This window comes from Hylaeus volcanicus, chromosome 2, assembly GCF_026283585.1.
Source record: "Hylaeus volcanicus isolate JK05 chromosome 2, UHH_iyHylVolc1.0_haploid, whole genome shotgun sequence".
Classification (NCBI taxonomy): Eukaryota; Metazoa; Arthropoda; class Insecta; order Hymenoptera; family Colletidae; genus Hylaeus; species Hylaeus volcanicus.
The window spans coordinates 26,871,047-26,886,724 of NC_071977.1; the positions used below are offsets into that span (position 1 = coordinate 26,871,047).

Consider the following 15,678-nt stretch of genomic DNA (forward strand, 5'->3'; position numbering starts at 1 on the left):
GGCAGAGAACGCAGCCACCAGGAAGACAGTCCCGCGTTTCCGTCTTGTCCCCGCAAAGCGATTGCTATGGAATCGTCGGAGTTATCGTTCAAGCGATGGTAGCCGTTCAACTTTGACCTTTCGAGTATCGCGGCACATTCACCAAACCGCGAACGTTCGACTTCCGCGAGACGTACTGCGTCGCGAATATACAGTGGCGTGCAAAAGTATCGGCGGAATAATGAATTGGACATTAATAAATTGTATCAGGGAATAAGTTGACATCTCTTGATTATTCGACCTGTTGATCTACAATTCTTACTTGCCTCTACTTTTTCACAGTCACTACTCTGAACCTTTCCAAGAAATATCTCATCAGCCATAAATCGATATACAAATCAGAACTCCAACAAAAATTCTCTACTTTTTCAAATGAACCTTTGATAAATTTTTGCCTGTGCCGATACTTTTATCCGCCGTTGTAAACCAGCTGAGTCAGCGCAACAATGCCTCCCACTCTCGTTTTCCACGCTCTGCTTTCGCTACGAGGTGCATTTTTTGGGTGTCGTGATAGAGTACGTCAATTCCGAGAGCAGACTAACGCGTAATCGCAAGAGTAGTGCAGTGCTCTCGACATTTTTTACATTTCGTTCTAGAACAAGCTAATATTTGTATGGCATACTTTCTCGAATAGGGCAGGTTTCGTCAACATTTCGAACAAAATTTACTTGTTATTCGCGGAAATTTTAAATGTTCTGCCTTTACTCCCTCGATTAAAATATGCGCAGAAGTCAATCAGGTTTCTTCCACAGTCGAGCTGAAAGTGACTGAATCATTTATCCGCAGACGTATGCGGAACACGATACGCGCGATCGATCTGATCGCTGAAAATTAAAACGGTCGACGCGAGACGTATCTGCCGTTTCTCGAGCGTCGTTTCCGCGAACGATAATGGACCACTCGTCACACGCAACTCGCAATGGTGGCATTGCTCCCCTGAAAATATTGAATTCGAAACATATCTATCTTGCGGGAAGAAACACTAAATCGTTCATGCAATAATTTGTGAATAAAAAATAATCAACAAAAGCATTGAGATGCTGTTATAATCGACACATTAAGGAAGAAAAACAATGCTTGAAGTAAATTCCAAAGTGTTTCCAAAGAATACTTGCGAATAGTCGCAGTAAAAATGCAATGAAATCAATTAGGACGTGCCACAACAATCGCTAACTCCATCCAAGTACATGCCGTTTCTCGAACGTCGTTACCAATGATAATGAGCCACTCGTTTCGCGCAACCCGTTGTGAACACGTTCGGTTCGATTCTATTTTCGCGCGGTGCATCGCGTCGAGTAAACGCAGAGGAGTGTTGCATCGACGATGAAGAATTTCATTACATCACACGAGGCGAAGTCTACGGTAGAATCGGTCGTCAGCAACGACTCGAACGATTCTCGAGAGGAAAAATCTGTTCACGTTTCCGCGCAGTTCAGTTTCAGTTTCGAGTTCAGCGACCTCTGTTATACGCCATAGATATCGTCGCGAAGATATTGCTTCGAGACGAGACGTCGTAGGTGTTTACTTCGATACACAATCGAAGCGAATCTACGCGGAGAATATACGCTCCCGCAGGAAATGTCGCCGCGAAGAGGAAGTTAAACAGTGAAATCCTATAGGCGTGAGTGTCTGTACTCTTGTTCTTTAATGACACAAAGTTGAGGAAACTGCTCTTGCTCGGTATACAATCGATGGTTTGTTTGGCGAGGTATTTTATCTAGCTTTTGGAGGGGTGGAAAGTTGACTGGGATGGTTCAATTGAGGCCATCAGGAGTGGAGCTCTTTTGGACATATGAAGAATTTAATGCAGTTTAAATTTAATGCTAAAATAAACAAGGTAAAGTACTCGAGTGTATGAATCTACAACGTACAATTTTATATAGTGAAGTACATAGAATTTTTTAACGTGGTGGAGTTTGAGAATTTTTTCTGATGGCACTGAATGTTTAATATTAATATTTGATAGATAAATTATGAGTGCATACTTTAGAGAATATTTCTGTTAAATTTTGTCAATATTTATCTTATTTTTTAAAAGTTCTCGTTTTATTGAATTTTGACTTATCTTATTTAATAGCACCAAGGAACACACGTTGATATCACATATAATATGTCAACAAAAATAAATCCCATTTAAGCTTTCTTGAAAATCGATAAGTGGCACGTTATCTTCATGATCAATATGGAATGTATAGGAAATTTCGTGCCATACCAGGCATTTATGTTACTTGTGTGTATACTAGGACGTGTCAACAAAACAGTTATTATCTTGAACAAAAAAGAAATACATGTACCTACTAGAATTTTCAATTCCTTTAATGTGCATTGCGAGAGCATTACAGGTGATACATTGTTTCGTTCATATCTTAAACAATGCACAAATTTCTGCCTCCGTATAGGCACTGACCTCGACATAACAAGCGTGTTTGATACTGACGAATCAAAACAATTACACAATTCAACGTTTCTTAACCGCAGTCGCAGCTTAAACTGTGCATCGAGTAAAAATAAATATACAAACACATTCAATAAAGATAAATTAAATACTTTCATCTTGCCAAGTACATGTTTCTGGTTTTAATCACAAAATACTGCAACAGAAGGATACCAAACAAACTTCCAATTGAAGGACTACTGTCACGTCATAAGATAAATATTGACGCAATGTGTAGCGTTGAAATTTCACAGTATACATATTATTACTTACAAAATATTCAGAGATTATTCTGCTCGATAACGTGAATGTTCAACATGTTTAGAAAAGTAAAAGCTGCTGACTTATCACGAGAGCAAAATTATACGTTCTAGGAAAGGAGTAGTTATCGATATTTGTTTCTAAAGAAGGAAATGTAATATATACGTTTCACTTATATTTTCAACAAATCACAAGTCTCTATCAACAGTTGAGGATTAATAATGCATAACAAACATAGACTCCTCAATAAAATCAAAGAAACACTCTACAAAACACTTTCAAAAATGACAAACTTTGGAAATGTTCTTAACCTTTCCACGCCATACCTTCTACTCCTGAATGATCATACCAAGAATACTTAAAACTATACAAACAAAGTTCTCATAAAACTTCCAAATTCGATTAAGCCAAACTCGATGTCCTCACCATTGATAAATCTCCCTGTCCGCGGCCACGTAATTCTAATACCTCCGAGTACATACATTTTAATTTCGTTGCGTACATCCCACGTACGGTTTACCACATCTGCGGTGGCCCAGCTCGCGGCCTCTGCAAAAGGCAACGTGCCTGCGACCTTGAGCGTAGACGTCCTCGACATTCTATCAGGATGGGCACACGGAGGTGGCAGCGACGGGGAACGCGATTGGCTCAGGCGGGTAGCTCGCAGATCGCTGGCCAGCTCAGGTCGACTCTGTCAACGCACAGCCGTTGCTCTGTCGTGATCGTCTCCCGAACCGTTGCGTGTATTCGCGGCTGTTTACAAGTGACTCGCAGCGTCTGGTCGCGATTCGCGATTCGTGTCACGCACTCGTCGTATCGTCGTGGCTGAGGCTCGCTGCTCACCAGTCAGCGCGGAGAAATGCTGGGAATACTGGGAAAGGTGCTCGCAGAGGCAACGGTACACCGACAGCCAGTGTCTTGTGATTAGGGGACCAACGAGCGTAGACTTCGACGAGCAGGATCGAGGAGCGGCGCACGGATAGTGTCCTGGAATCAGGTGAAGTTTGGATGGACCCCGATCAGGTCGATACAGTGTCGGGATGACGGTTGGTTGATCGTGCAAGCGTTCTCCAGTGTCGTGAAGCAACCTGGAGTGTCTGCTTGGACGACTAGGCGCTGGAACCCTCTGCTTGTCCAGGAGTACCGTGAACGGTGAGCTTGGACCGTTGACAAATCACCACCTGCATCTTAAACGCATCTTCGCGAGTTCGTGGACCTGGACAGTTGGATGCGTGGTGGTAGCTTTCGAAGGGGAAGGAATGGTGAGTCCTGGGACGGTCCTGAAGAGTGTTTTTTATTTTTTGTGGTGGCTGTCTGATGGTGTTCAGAAGATTGTGGTGATTGGCTGAAGGTAGAAGTCTTTGAATTGGGTTCTTGAAGACCTGAGAATGTAGGGGGCAGTTTTGTCGACGGTGATGGTGATTTTTTATACAAATGATTTATATAGAAAAAAGTTGAAATCACAGCGAGGACTATCTTCTGACTTGTTTTAGTACTAGTGCAAATTGCAGTATGCATTAGTGTTTAAATGGTATCATGCATTTTTTGACGTAAATCGATCCTTCTTTCCAAAAGTGTTAAGATGTGACTACTGAAAACATTTCGTACTTTCTGTTCGCACTCATCGATTCGATCTTCATACCAATCACTGGTGACTGCGATTATTCTTCATTATCCCAAAAAATGATATCATCGAATGATTTAACTTTTACCTTTATATTGATTGTTTATATCTTCGGCTTAAAAGGAGTCCAAGCTGGTCCTAGTGTTTGGAATCACCCTGTACACCTTGAATCGCAGTGCCTGGAGGTTAGAGCATCTGCATACAGCAACTTTACATTGCAGGAGGTTACTTTAAATCACGGAATATTCATTATCGCCAGATTGTTGGCTGTTGCAACACTTGCGTGTTTGTTAACCGATTCTCTTCCCGAGACTCGAGTAGGGGAACGAACGTCAAACCGAATGTGTGCAAATACTTGTAGGACGTGACCGAAATTAACAGTCCCGGCATGATAGTACGTTTCACTTCTTTAAATGCTTCGCTAATATGTTTTGACGCACGCTTGGACGCTCAAGTACAGTCGTTGGGGCAAACATAGCGATCTACTTAAGTCAGTTTCGCGAGGTTAAGCGATATCTTTGTTGGGTGCACGCCATTTATTGGCGACAGGTGCTTGTTGAACTTGAAATGGGTTTGTGCGTTCGTTTTTGTTGTTGACAGCTGAGGCATTTGAAGTTTTAACGCTCGAAATGATATAGATTCAGGATTGGTTTGAATTTTCTATGAATTTTTCAGTGAAATTGATTAAATTGATAGTCGTCAAACTTTGTTGATGGGAAAACGTAAATGGCCAACAGAAGCATTATTTAAATAATACTGTAGTATTTTAAAGCTTTGATTCTGATTTACAGTATAAGAAAATTGTAAAAAAGAGTAGTGATAAAAGTAGTCACTTATTTAAAAGTACGAATAATCCACGTAGTACTCTACTCATTATTAAAATGGTTGAAAAGCAGAGATTCTATAATAAAAATGACAATACATACGAATGGTACGTTACATGTTCTATAAGCTTTAATAAACCATCCAAGTATCGATAAAGTTTGTACAAAAATTATTATTCAGGTTACCACTGAATTACAAAAGCAGCCCTCTGTTACCAAGATCCTTTCTTGCGTCACCGGTTGACGAAAACTCGAGGCACACACGGAAAATTAATAATACGTCGAACGAATGGGTGTCCTTCGGAGATGAAAGTGGTTGCCCTCTCCAACGGGTTACGTTCAAACAGGTAATTTGGTATCTTCGAATTCGTTTGGCTTGGCCTTGACATTGAGGCGCGCAGAGTCGTTTCATAGACGAATTACACAAGCCGAAGCCACAACGTAGCGAGTACAAGATTTCTGAATAGCTTTCGACGGAACGCAAGTCTCGTTCCACGTAGAATATACGCGATAGTATCCTCGCATGACCGTGAACTTTATTCGGTACGAGCGATCCCCGTGGAACGGACTAGTCTTCAGCCACCGCTCGTTTCGAGATGATTCATCGCGCCATTTCCTTCTCTCTCGAATCCGTCCCGAATGAAACATGTACCTCAAAGACTCTGGGTTGAATTTATTTTGAGGATTTGTATGTCATGTGCTCGAGAATCCGTTCTTATTAATATGTAAGAGCGAGTGAAACACTGCAACGATCGCGCGGACAGTGATTTATATAGTCGACAAGAACGTTTTCGGCTTTTCTGCCCACTTCGAGCAGAGGTGGGCAGCATTCGTAGCTGGATACGAATTTCGAATGACGGGGGAAAGATAAACTGGCTGAATTATAAAATGAAGTTTTATTCCATGCTGAGTGAGGAGAAGTTCGTCTGAGTAAACGGTTGAAAATTGTTATACAGTGACTCTATTTATCATCTGTTATTTGAGTAAAATTTTGTCCACCTTTGTTTTTAGGCGTAAGTAAAAATAAAAATAATATAATGTTGGTCAATGCTTGTCAAAGAAGTGAGGAAGATCGTGTCAATAATCAAAAAATGTATAGTACTTCCTGAATTGAAAACGATAAGGTTTATTATTGGTATATCTGCTGAAGGAAACAGAACTGAGACGCTGTCTTAAATCGAATAAAAAATTTTATATTTTTCCTGCAGTGTTTATATTTTGCTCTTAGATATCAATAAGCAGAGATTATATGCTTCCTGAGTATATTAGTTATTTATAAACCGACAAACAACAAGGCCAATTAGATACTAATTCGTATCATATAGGATTTGTATTTTAAGAACGAAATTATCTGAAAAGTGATAACCCTTTGAGATTTGACGCTTTAACAATCGTCGATTGCGCAAATCCAGCTTTTATTTGAATTCGAACGTCTGCAAGCGTTTACTGGATGCACTGCTTTGATCATCGTAGCACTTAATAACACCAAAGGGTTGAACAAACTTTGAAGATAGCAGAGAAAGTAAACTTTATACTACTTGAAGAGGAAACAAAAGTATACTAAAATCCCTTGAATTAATCAAATTAAAGATTCCTTAGTTTATTAGAAAATCTTAAAGGACTGCTCGAGTCGATTCGAGATAATAGCAAGGTTTTTTTCTCCTAGACGTTTGACTGAAACGGCAAATATTTTTAACACCGTCGATATTTTCAACGGTCGACGTCAGACCCGTGGACGAAGGAAGTTTTTCGGTAGACATAGAATTTCGCGAACACTCCCATTTTCGTAAGTCGCAGCCGGCCACGCATAACAACGAACGTGTTTGTTCCTTTGCGATGCAAGTCTTGCGCCGCAATAATGTATGGATGCACTTATAATAACAGTCGGTCGTTTCTCTAATTGCACCGTATTTGCAAGTGAAATCGCGTGTATCGACGCAGGGTAGCTGGGATTAAAAACAGCTCCGACACGCAGTACTGTTGATGTCGACTCGAACAACCTGAACTGGTTTTTTCAAACAAATTAAATGCACGAAGACAGATAGTACATAGTTTCTATTCTTATTTATGATTTATTTTTGGAATCTTTTAAATTCGCCATCAACTGGGGACTGAATTTAATCATTTTTCTGTCTCGAGGATTTGGTTTCTGAATTTACAAAATTGAAAAACCACATGCACGAAGCGAGCATCACTTTGTTAGGTTGGAATATAAGCAAATCCTCGCAATCAATTAACTCGTAAACACACATGTGTTCGTGCTAAACAAGCAAGGTATTTTACCGACGTTTGAAAAATAACAGTTAGCGAAAAGGTAAACTGTTTGCAGTGTGCGCTGCATGTGTCACGTATCCACGATTAAACACTGGAAGCTTACGTGCATATAACTGGGTTAATGGAACTGTACTTTCCTCCATTTGTCGAGACACTTTCACCAACGAGCTGCAACGCATTCAAGTCTTGTTGTTTGAATTGTATTATTTTGCCACTGACCGATGCTTCTTGACCGAAAATGTCACGTGTTTTAAATTGTAAAAGTGGTAGGCAAAAGTTTTATCTGGATAATAAAAATAAAAACTTTTACGAATTAAATATTTCATACTAAACAGGTAAATAAAGAATTCATTGATGGAATAACGTTTGATTCGTCATCGATTCGTCATAAAGAAAGTTTTGCCAATAGATGGTCAATAAATGGCCATTAGATGGCCATTACAATTTGTATTTCGAAATGACTCATGACTTGCAGTATCACACACGAGAAGGATACGTTCACTTCTGTCGACCAGTGCCTCACGTTTTTGTTCCATCGAGAAAGTGAATGTTGATCTTCCATCTTATGTAATGGGTTACACCTCAGATATTACGTCTTTATATACTTCTTACGTATTGGAAAGAGTTTTTCTCTTATCACACTCATTATGTCACTGCTGTGTCATTACTGTTGACAATAAATTCTAGTAATAATATTCACCATTATTGGAGAGTATTTCAGTAAGAATAGAAGTAGAATATAATAGAAATAAAGAGATTCAAAAAATGAAAGTTTCCCTGCATCTACCTCCATCTCGACGCTATATTATACCATAAACCTAATGTTGCTCGTAATCTCCACTTGCAGATTAACAACCTCAAAAGCCAGAAGCAGGGCTAATCCTAGAACAATGAACCCTCGTCCATTCACCACGAGGAGCACTCAAGTCTACCAGATCTAGATCCCCCAATACGTTCCTGGAAACATGTTGCCATCCTCGAAATTGCTGCACGAGGGTCCGGCAGGACCTGTCAACGAGAACACCGCGTCCAGAGATCCGTCGAACCGACCAACGACTACGAGCGTCATGGACGCGACGAATAGAAACGACGACGATCCACCGCCGTACACGGCGATCGCGCCGCCAAATCACGTCGGCTGGCTGTTCGACTTTTCCGGTATTCCGTATTCCGCGTGCACCACGACGTCCTGCAGAGCTGAGGCTGCTCCGTTGGCGCCCTTCCAAGCGACCCTGACGTCAGCCTCTGCTTTCCATCCCGAGGGAACTGACGGTCAGCACACGTCAATCTCCGTGCCTTTAATGCCTCGCAGACTGTTCAAGTTCGGCTCCCACAGATCTCTGTTCATGAACCGGGCCATCCCGATGTCGGACGACATCTCCGTGAGCAAGGACACTCATGGAAGGACGCGCAGTAAGTTGTACTTCCATCGATGCCGACGAGGAGCGTCGTTGGGAGTAATTAGAGTGCGATTCGGTGATTCCCTTTCGATGTTACAGGTGACTATGTCACGTTCATTGTTATTCTAACAGCAGAGATTATAATCGTCCATCACCTCATGCTCACTGTTATCCTAGCAGTAATTATAGTCGTTCATCATCTTACTTTCGGTGTGGCCCAACCAGTGACTGTAATCACCCTTGATTTCAAACTATTAGATTTTTGATTTCGGTGTATCCTACTTGTGACTATATTCACTCGTCACATTACGCTTGCTGTCATCCTACCAGTGACTATAATCACCCGTAACCTGACAGTCAGTGGTTCAACACGCAGAAGTCGATTGATTAGACAGACTGTGTCAAAAGACGTGAGGTACGTTCGAGTTCCATTTGGATCTATTATAGTCTGAAAAATTCATACAAATACGCGCCCTGATCGGACTATGTCTGGAGTTATAAGCCATTACTTGCAGTTTCGATCAACTACCTATTCAAATGAGCCAATTACTATTCTAGGTATTTCTTGAATTCTTTAGCAGCATTTTAGTATATTTCACCCAAGTTGATTGGTAAAGAAATGAATGTCGTTAAGTAGATTCAAGAATGAAACTCCAGCACGAGCAGGTCAACCCTATTTATTAGTTGGATAAACTTTAGTTCACGAGCTGTCTGATTAATCGACAGAAACGTGGCAGTACGCTGCCATGCGTGCAATCACTCGCACAGCATTTAATGGAACTGCTTCCAATAACTCCAGCAATTGATTACTCAAGAAATTCTCATAAGGTTGACCTACTAATCTCCCATGCAGGAAAACAGGTCCGATTGCGCTATCGTCAATTACCCTTTCCCATATGGTATTATAAATGTTATGAAAATGTACCGTTCTCCCTCTGCTCTTAATCAATCGTTGATATGCGTTCTATGCGTTGAGATACATTGTGTACAATGTAATACTAGCTTGATATGGAGTACGAGTATAATTTTGTCGCTAAGGCATTACGTTCGGAACATAGGTAGCAATTTATTCTCATATGTACACACATAATGTTCAACATTTAGAAATTAGGTTTTCACCACCTTGTTTATGATTCCCTTCATATATTAGAAGCGAAGTAATTGTATCTTTACGCATGGATTTTCTGAACAAGAGCGCAACCAGCTCACGATGTTTTATTCTCTTTTGAACTATGAAGTCATCGTCTCAATGACATGTGAAAATTCATTATGAGGAACGATATTGTTCCTCCTCGAGTAGTAATCTCAAGTTCTTCTCCTAATCACTTTTACTTCGGCTGAAAAATGAATTTTTATAAATGCTTCGTCTATCCAGCTTTAAAGGATCAAGCATAGCCATTATCGTCACGTATTGTAAAATACCTTCGAATCTATTTTGAAGTCAGCCGATGGAGCAAGTATGATGGCTGCTTGTTCCAACCAGCAGAGTCGTGCACGGCCTAGGAACGACTCCGGAGGCTTGTCCTTTCGCTCGCTGAATGTAATTAATGTCCGACGGTGGCTTTCGTGGATTTAAAAGATTTTCTGGGATCTTTTCATCTCTCGCCTTGAACACGTCGCCCGTGGCGACGATGCTGTCGAACGGTTTGCGTTCCTCGCGAGTGGGTTGGGCTGATCGCGTAATCATCTTGGGACTGTCGTCCGAGAGTCATTCCAGATTGCACTTGTAAGCGAGCGACGCGTTGACCACCCAGACGATTTCTTACAACTTTCCTTCGAGGCAGTGGTTCTTCGCCTTTGGAAATTCGTGACACAGATTGCGACAGTAATGATTAATTAATGACGCTAGTATGACACACGAATCTGAAATGTATTGGAATGCTGAAAATTGTATAGTGAATTATTATTTAATTGAATCCTGTCTTCATTTGTCTTATTGTTTCACATTTGTTTCATTTTACTACATTTTTACATATCTGCTTGTGAAGGAAATTCTTCATCTTCTTGAGCTAGTGTCATAGTTTAGAGAAATTGTGCTTGAAAATCATGAATAATTCTAGTAAGAATTTCAAAAACTCTACAAGAAATTTATTACAGTAGTCGAACATTCATACCACATTAAGAATCACTGTAAAAATTCTCTTTAAACACGGTTACCTAACTCTATCAAATGTTTATCTACTACCTGAAAGCGCATATATTAACCTATGAATCTACCAAACTTTCAAAAATTGTCCAAATATTCTGACTTTCTCAACTACATTTAACTAAATCCAACTTTTATTTTATCGAACTTGGAGTCGTACCATAAAAGATTCTATTCTATGTTGTGCATGTTTTTTTTTTAAATAAAAGTATCCTTTGCCAACTCTGCAATTACTCTCGCAATCAGTCTGCGATCGTCACCGAGTAATTATTTTTAATTGCATCGAAAATGTACAGACATATTCGCGCGTCGCGTTGAATTGTTTATTCATTCCGCAATTCGTAGAATCGGTTGCCGCTTGTTCGGGATTTCATTCTTGGAATCGTTTCATGGTAACGGGGACAACACAGAATAAATTGGTTTGAATGCAAAGTGCAACGAAAAGCGTAGTAGCAACGCAGCCTGGCACATTTGATAAAATTTTCCATCGGTCGGAGCGGGCGTAACAGGAGATAACGAGATCTTTAACGCTCAGTTTTCACCCGTTCTGTAATTCGACGGGCGGAAAATTCATTACCATAAATTTTTCATTATAATTGCTCGCTGTAACACGACCAGTTCGTTTCACGGTAGAGTTTTTTAGGGGTAGAAATCTCTGCCTTTCTCTCCGTTTTCCAGTCTATCTTCATGATTCACCTGTAAATAGCATTTGCTGTTTTGGAAAATAAGCACAAGATCTCGAAGGCTACGAATTTCTCATCAAATTCCATTGCAAATCAAAGATATTTTGATACATTAGTGCATTTCTGAATTATCAAAGCAATAGAAAAATACTTTTTCGTTCGACATAAAACTTGTCAATATTTCTTTTGAATACATGCACTACGTATTTATTAATCGTTCCAAACATTAAATAATTCTTAAACTCGCCTTAGATCTCATCAAATTTCTTGATGAAACACAAGTTGAACATGGTTTATCAATTACGCGAGAATCAAAAATAGAAACGCATACATGTAGTTGGACATTGGAAGTTAAATATTTGAATATTCGTTTGCAGGATACGGTGCTATACTCGTGGCGGCGGCTGTGATCATTTTCCTGATGGTTCTGTCGTTGCTGGTGCGATTCGTCATGGAGAAAAGCTTCTGGCGAGGTTAGTCGCGGGTCTCCTTGCAACCGGAAGGTCGCCGAGATGTCGCACTTGTGACGCAACGAACGCTTTCCACCGTCCTCGATCCAGACTGACTCTAGAGTAAGCGTTATCACGGTATAATTCCTCTCGCGCTGGCGCAATCGCGGGTGCAATTAGAGCGTGATTGCTCCCCCTTTTTGCCCTGAAACGAAACGACAGGGGAATTCGCGAGTTGTACATTCCTGTAGCCGATAAGTGCATTGTTAAGTGTCCATAACATTTCGCGGAACGACGCATTTCTGCCTTAGTAGAGTAGCTAGTGTTGCTATAGCTTGTACAGATCGTTTTTTATTGCCGTTAAACTTAACATTTTTATAATGTAAACGTAGATTTTTATTCTACTGGAGTATCTACATAGAAAATGTGGATCGATTTTTACCGTGCTAATCAAACCACTTATTCGATGGATAATCTGAATTCTTCTTTTTTTAATTTTGCGAAGAATTTCGTTGTGATAGTTTATTGAAAATTAAGAATACGGTGCATTATTTCACTTTATTTTGTGAAAACGAAGCGAAAGATCAGTGATTGTGATAATCTCGTGAGGTTGCCAATGTATGTATTAACAATCATCGATCATATGAATGTTATTTACGAAGTGTATACATTTTACATTAAAGATATCATATTGTTAATTTCTTACGTAAAAAGAAATGTACTGAAATAAACAAAAATTTATCCTGTATCTCATTTATCACTGTGCATCGTACAAAGAAGCCTCTACAGAAGTGCGTGAAGAATCAGAGGAATAAATTTAAGTAAATATAGTATGTTCTTTTTTTTAGTCGTCGAAACAGGATGCATCGATGGCTATAAATTCTCCTGAAGCATATTTTTCATCTGCTACGCCAGGTTCGCTGAATATTTAGTGTTAATTTTACAAAAAAATATTGAATTATTTTCCTCTTCCATTGAACGGTGAGTCAATTTACAGTCTCTTGTACATTCGTCATTTATTATGGATCGTTTAGACTGTTTAGCTGAAGAGTATTCGTTTTTTTCGCTTTTCACAGGCAATAAACTTGTTGGAATGGTGAATCAATCTCGAGGAACATAAGTACATAGAAACTGTTACCACGGAGCGCAAAGATAATAGACAATCCTCAAGAATCAGTTCAAGACACCAAAAGATAAAAGCACAAGCAATACTGTTCCGAAGATATCATAGAAATTGGATACGTTTCCAGGAAATGCAGAAACACGTTGGAGACAGCGTCAACTTACTGCAATTAGGTGTCACCTGACAGACACTGCTCTCAATCAACCACATGAGCAATTAAAAATACCTAACTGGTGACGTAAGGATCGTTAACTCAAGTAGAACACAGCAATTGTGTAGACACTGTTTCATCACTCGAGATTCAGTTTGCACCTGGGACGTCGATCGTCGGAGCCTTGAAGCCCCGATTCTTGCCACAAGGCGTTAAAATGACGAAGCATCGTCGCACCCGCGGCAAACTACAACGGGACAAATCACCTTTGTATCGTTGCAAGAGAACACGAAGAATAAACACTCCTGTTGATTCAATATTGCGTTCGCGGAAAGAGCCGACAGCGTACTTAGGCGAGCAAACGTGTGCGTGTTGACTTTTAGACGCGGCTTGGCCTTCTTCAAACGACTGTTTTATTCCACTTGAAATTCCGCCTCCTTCGGAACGCCATTGCGCTGCGACGCGACGCGAATCAATTTTTCGAGAACTGATCGAACGGTTTCCTTCTGTCCTGTTGTTTGTCGCGCGATTCCATTCCGTGTAAATGGAACCCTTTCTGTTCGCCAAACGCCACGGAAATGGTACTCGTTTCGTGTTCTTTTTTTTGTCAGATTTACCTTCGAGCATTTCACTTACTTTATTTCCTTTCGCGAGTTAATCTTTGTATGAGCAAACATTTTTTTCCCTCGCGAAACATGCAATAAGATATTTGCACTTGAGTTAATGTCATTCATTACATGTGATAGTAATCAAAATTTGTTCGATCCTGCACTGTAATTATATTTTTTACCACAGTGACACGATAACGATTGCAGTACGTGACTGCGTACATTAGCATTGTTACTCTTGAAGCAAACAGGCGAGAATTAATCGAGTGACAATCGTTCGCTGTTCAAAGGCGACCATTTAGGATAATAATTGCTTTATAATGCCAGCTTTTAGGTGTATGTATAGTATTCGATTCAGGTGCAACGCAAGTGTGCCCCTAATTGCCTGTACGTCAATTCAGCTCATATTTCTCAGTATGTGTGTGTATATATTCGAAGTATTTACTGGTTTATTCATCCAGAAAGATTCGAAAAAATAGACGGCGACACGATGAAACACTGATATATGCAGATATATGAATTCAAGTATAAGAATTAAAAACATAATAATACTTCTAACAATAAAGTAGGTTCCACTCTTCCTTGAACTTCAAATAAGTAACACCTGTCACTTCCCAGTTTCAATCTTTAAAATTTGTATAAAGTACAACAGGTGTAATATAAATATAAATATTTGTTCATACTGATAATAGCATTTGCCTTCTGTAAAACATTTCAGAGAAAAAGACCTCACAAGGTGGACCAGCTTCAGGTCCCGAAAGATCCAGAGCCTCCACTGTCCGGATCCTAGTACTCGTTTCTGTTCCAGTGGCATTATAACTTTAATCATGATTAACAGTTTTATACGGTGATTGCCAAGCCTAACTCTGATAAAGTCAGTTTGACATCGTTGTCCAAACAGTCGGCGCGCATCCCTCAGGTTCCAAGCAACGCGCCACCGGGGAAATTAGCCGGCAAAATAATTCATGGGACGGAGCTTTTATTCGACGTCCACGTTCTGTCTGATATTACCAGGGAGATAGACAGAGAGGTACACGGTCGTGTAAACAAATGCGCTGGAAAATTGTTGATTCGCGCTAAGTACCCTCTGGAGCCTCTATCGTTTTGCGAATACTGGAAACCGTGTCGCGGACGTGGCGGAGAGGAGGGGGAAGTGAAAATATTATTGATGTAACTGCATTGTTAACGCGTTCGCCGCGGTGACGTTTTTCAGGGACCTCTGTATCCAATGACAGGAGGCAGACACACTTTGTTAGAGGCTCTTGTGTGAAGCAGTGTGGAGAAAATGGGACGGTTGACTTTTTAGGTAGACTCTGTGTAAATTTGAATAGAAGTGTACCATTTTAATAATCAATATTAGAATTCACGTATACAAATGTAGGAGTCTAACCGAAAAATAAGGCACGGGGATTCGAATCCACGATCCTCGGATCCACAGTCGACCGCTTTACCTACGCGACCAATCCCGTACCCTACGTTTCGTGTTCTTATTTGACTCCTTATTGTTGGGTATGGGAGGCGCGGATACTACACTCGGCTATCCTGAATTGACATTCATTCGCCCTCGAATGTCCGTTTTCTCGGGTTTCGCGTCTCAACAACAGTGCGCGCCGCGCCCTCTTTCGCGAGTGTACTCCCCTCTCTCTTTCTCTCTCGGGTTTC

At 40.4% G+C, this 15,678-nt stretch overlaps 1 protein-coding gene across 2 annotated transcripts; it reads left to right on the forward strand.

Annotated features, from left to right (window-relative positions):
* Positions 1-2,513: 2,513 nt before the first annotated feature.
* On the forward strand, positions 2,514-14,677 carry LOC128872079 (uncharacterized). Of its 2 annotated transcripts, XM_054114406.1 has the most exons (4): positions 3,230-3,996; positions 8,304-8,869; positions 12,063-13,115; positions 13,211-14,668. In XM_054114406.1, exons 2-3 carry the CDS (start codon positions 8,422-8,424, stop codon positions 12,161-12,163), a joined length of 549 nt encoding a protein of 182 aa, XP_053970381.1. In that variant the 5' UTR covers positions 3,230-3,996; positions 8,304-8,421; the 3' UTR covers positions 12,164-13,115; positions 13,211-14,668. The 2 variants fall into 2 exon arrangements, with proteins under 2 accessions (XP_053970380.1, XP_053970381.1); XM_054114405.1 differs by having other exon boundaries at positions 2,514-3,996; positions 8,304-8,955; positions 12,063-14,677.
* Positions 14,678-15,678: the final 1,001 nt, after the last annotated feature.

What these genes read in the sequence shown, in the direction of transcription:
- LOC128872079 (XM_054114405.1), top strand. Translation starts at nt 8,422, where the DNA reads ATGTTGCCATCCTCGAAATTGCTGCACGAGGGTCCGGCAGGACCTGTC. An exon ending in ATTCCCTTTCGATGTTACAG is followed by an intron (nt 8,956 to 12,062) that starts GTGACTATGTCA and finishes ATTCGTTTGCAG; the next exon opens with GATACGGTGCTATACTCGTG.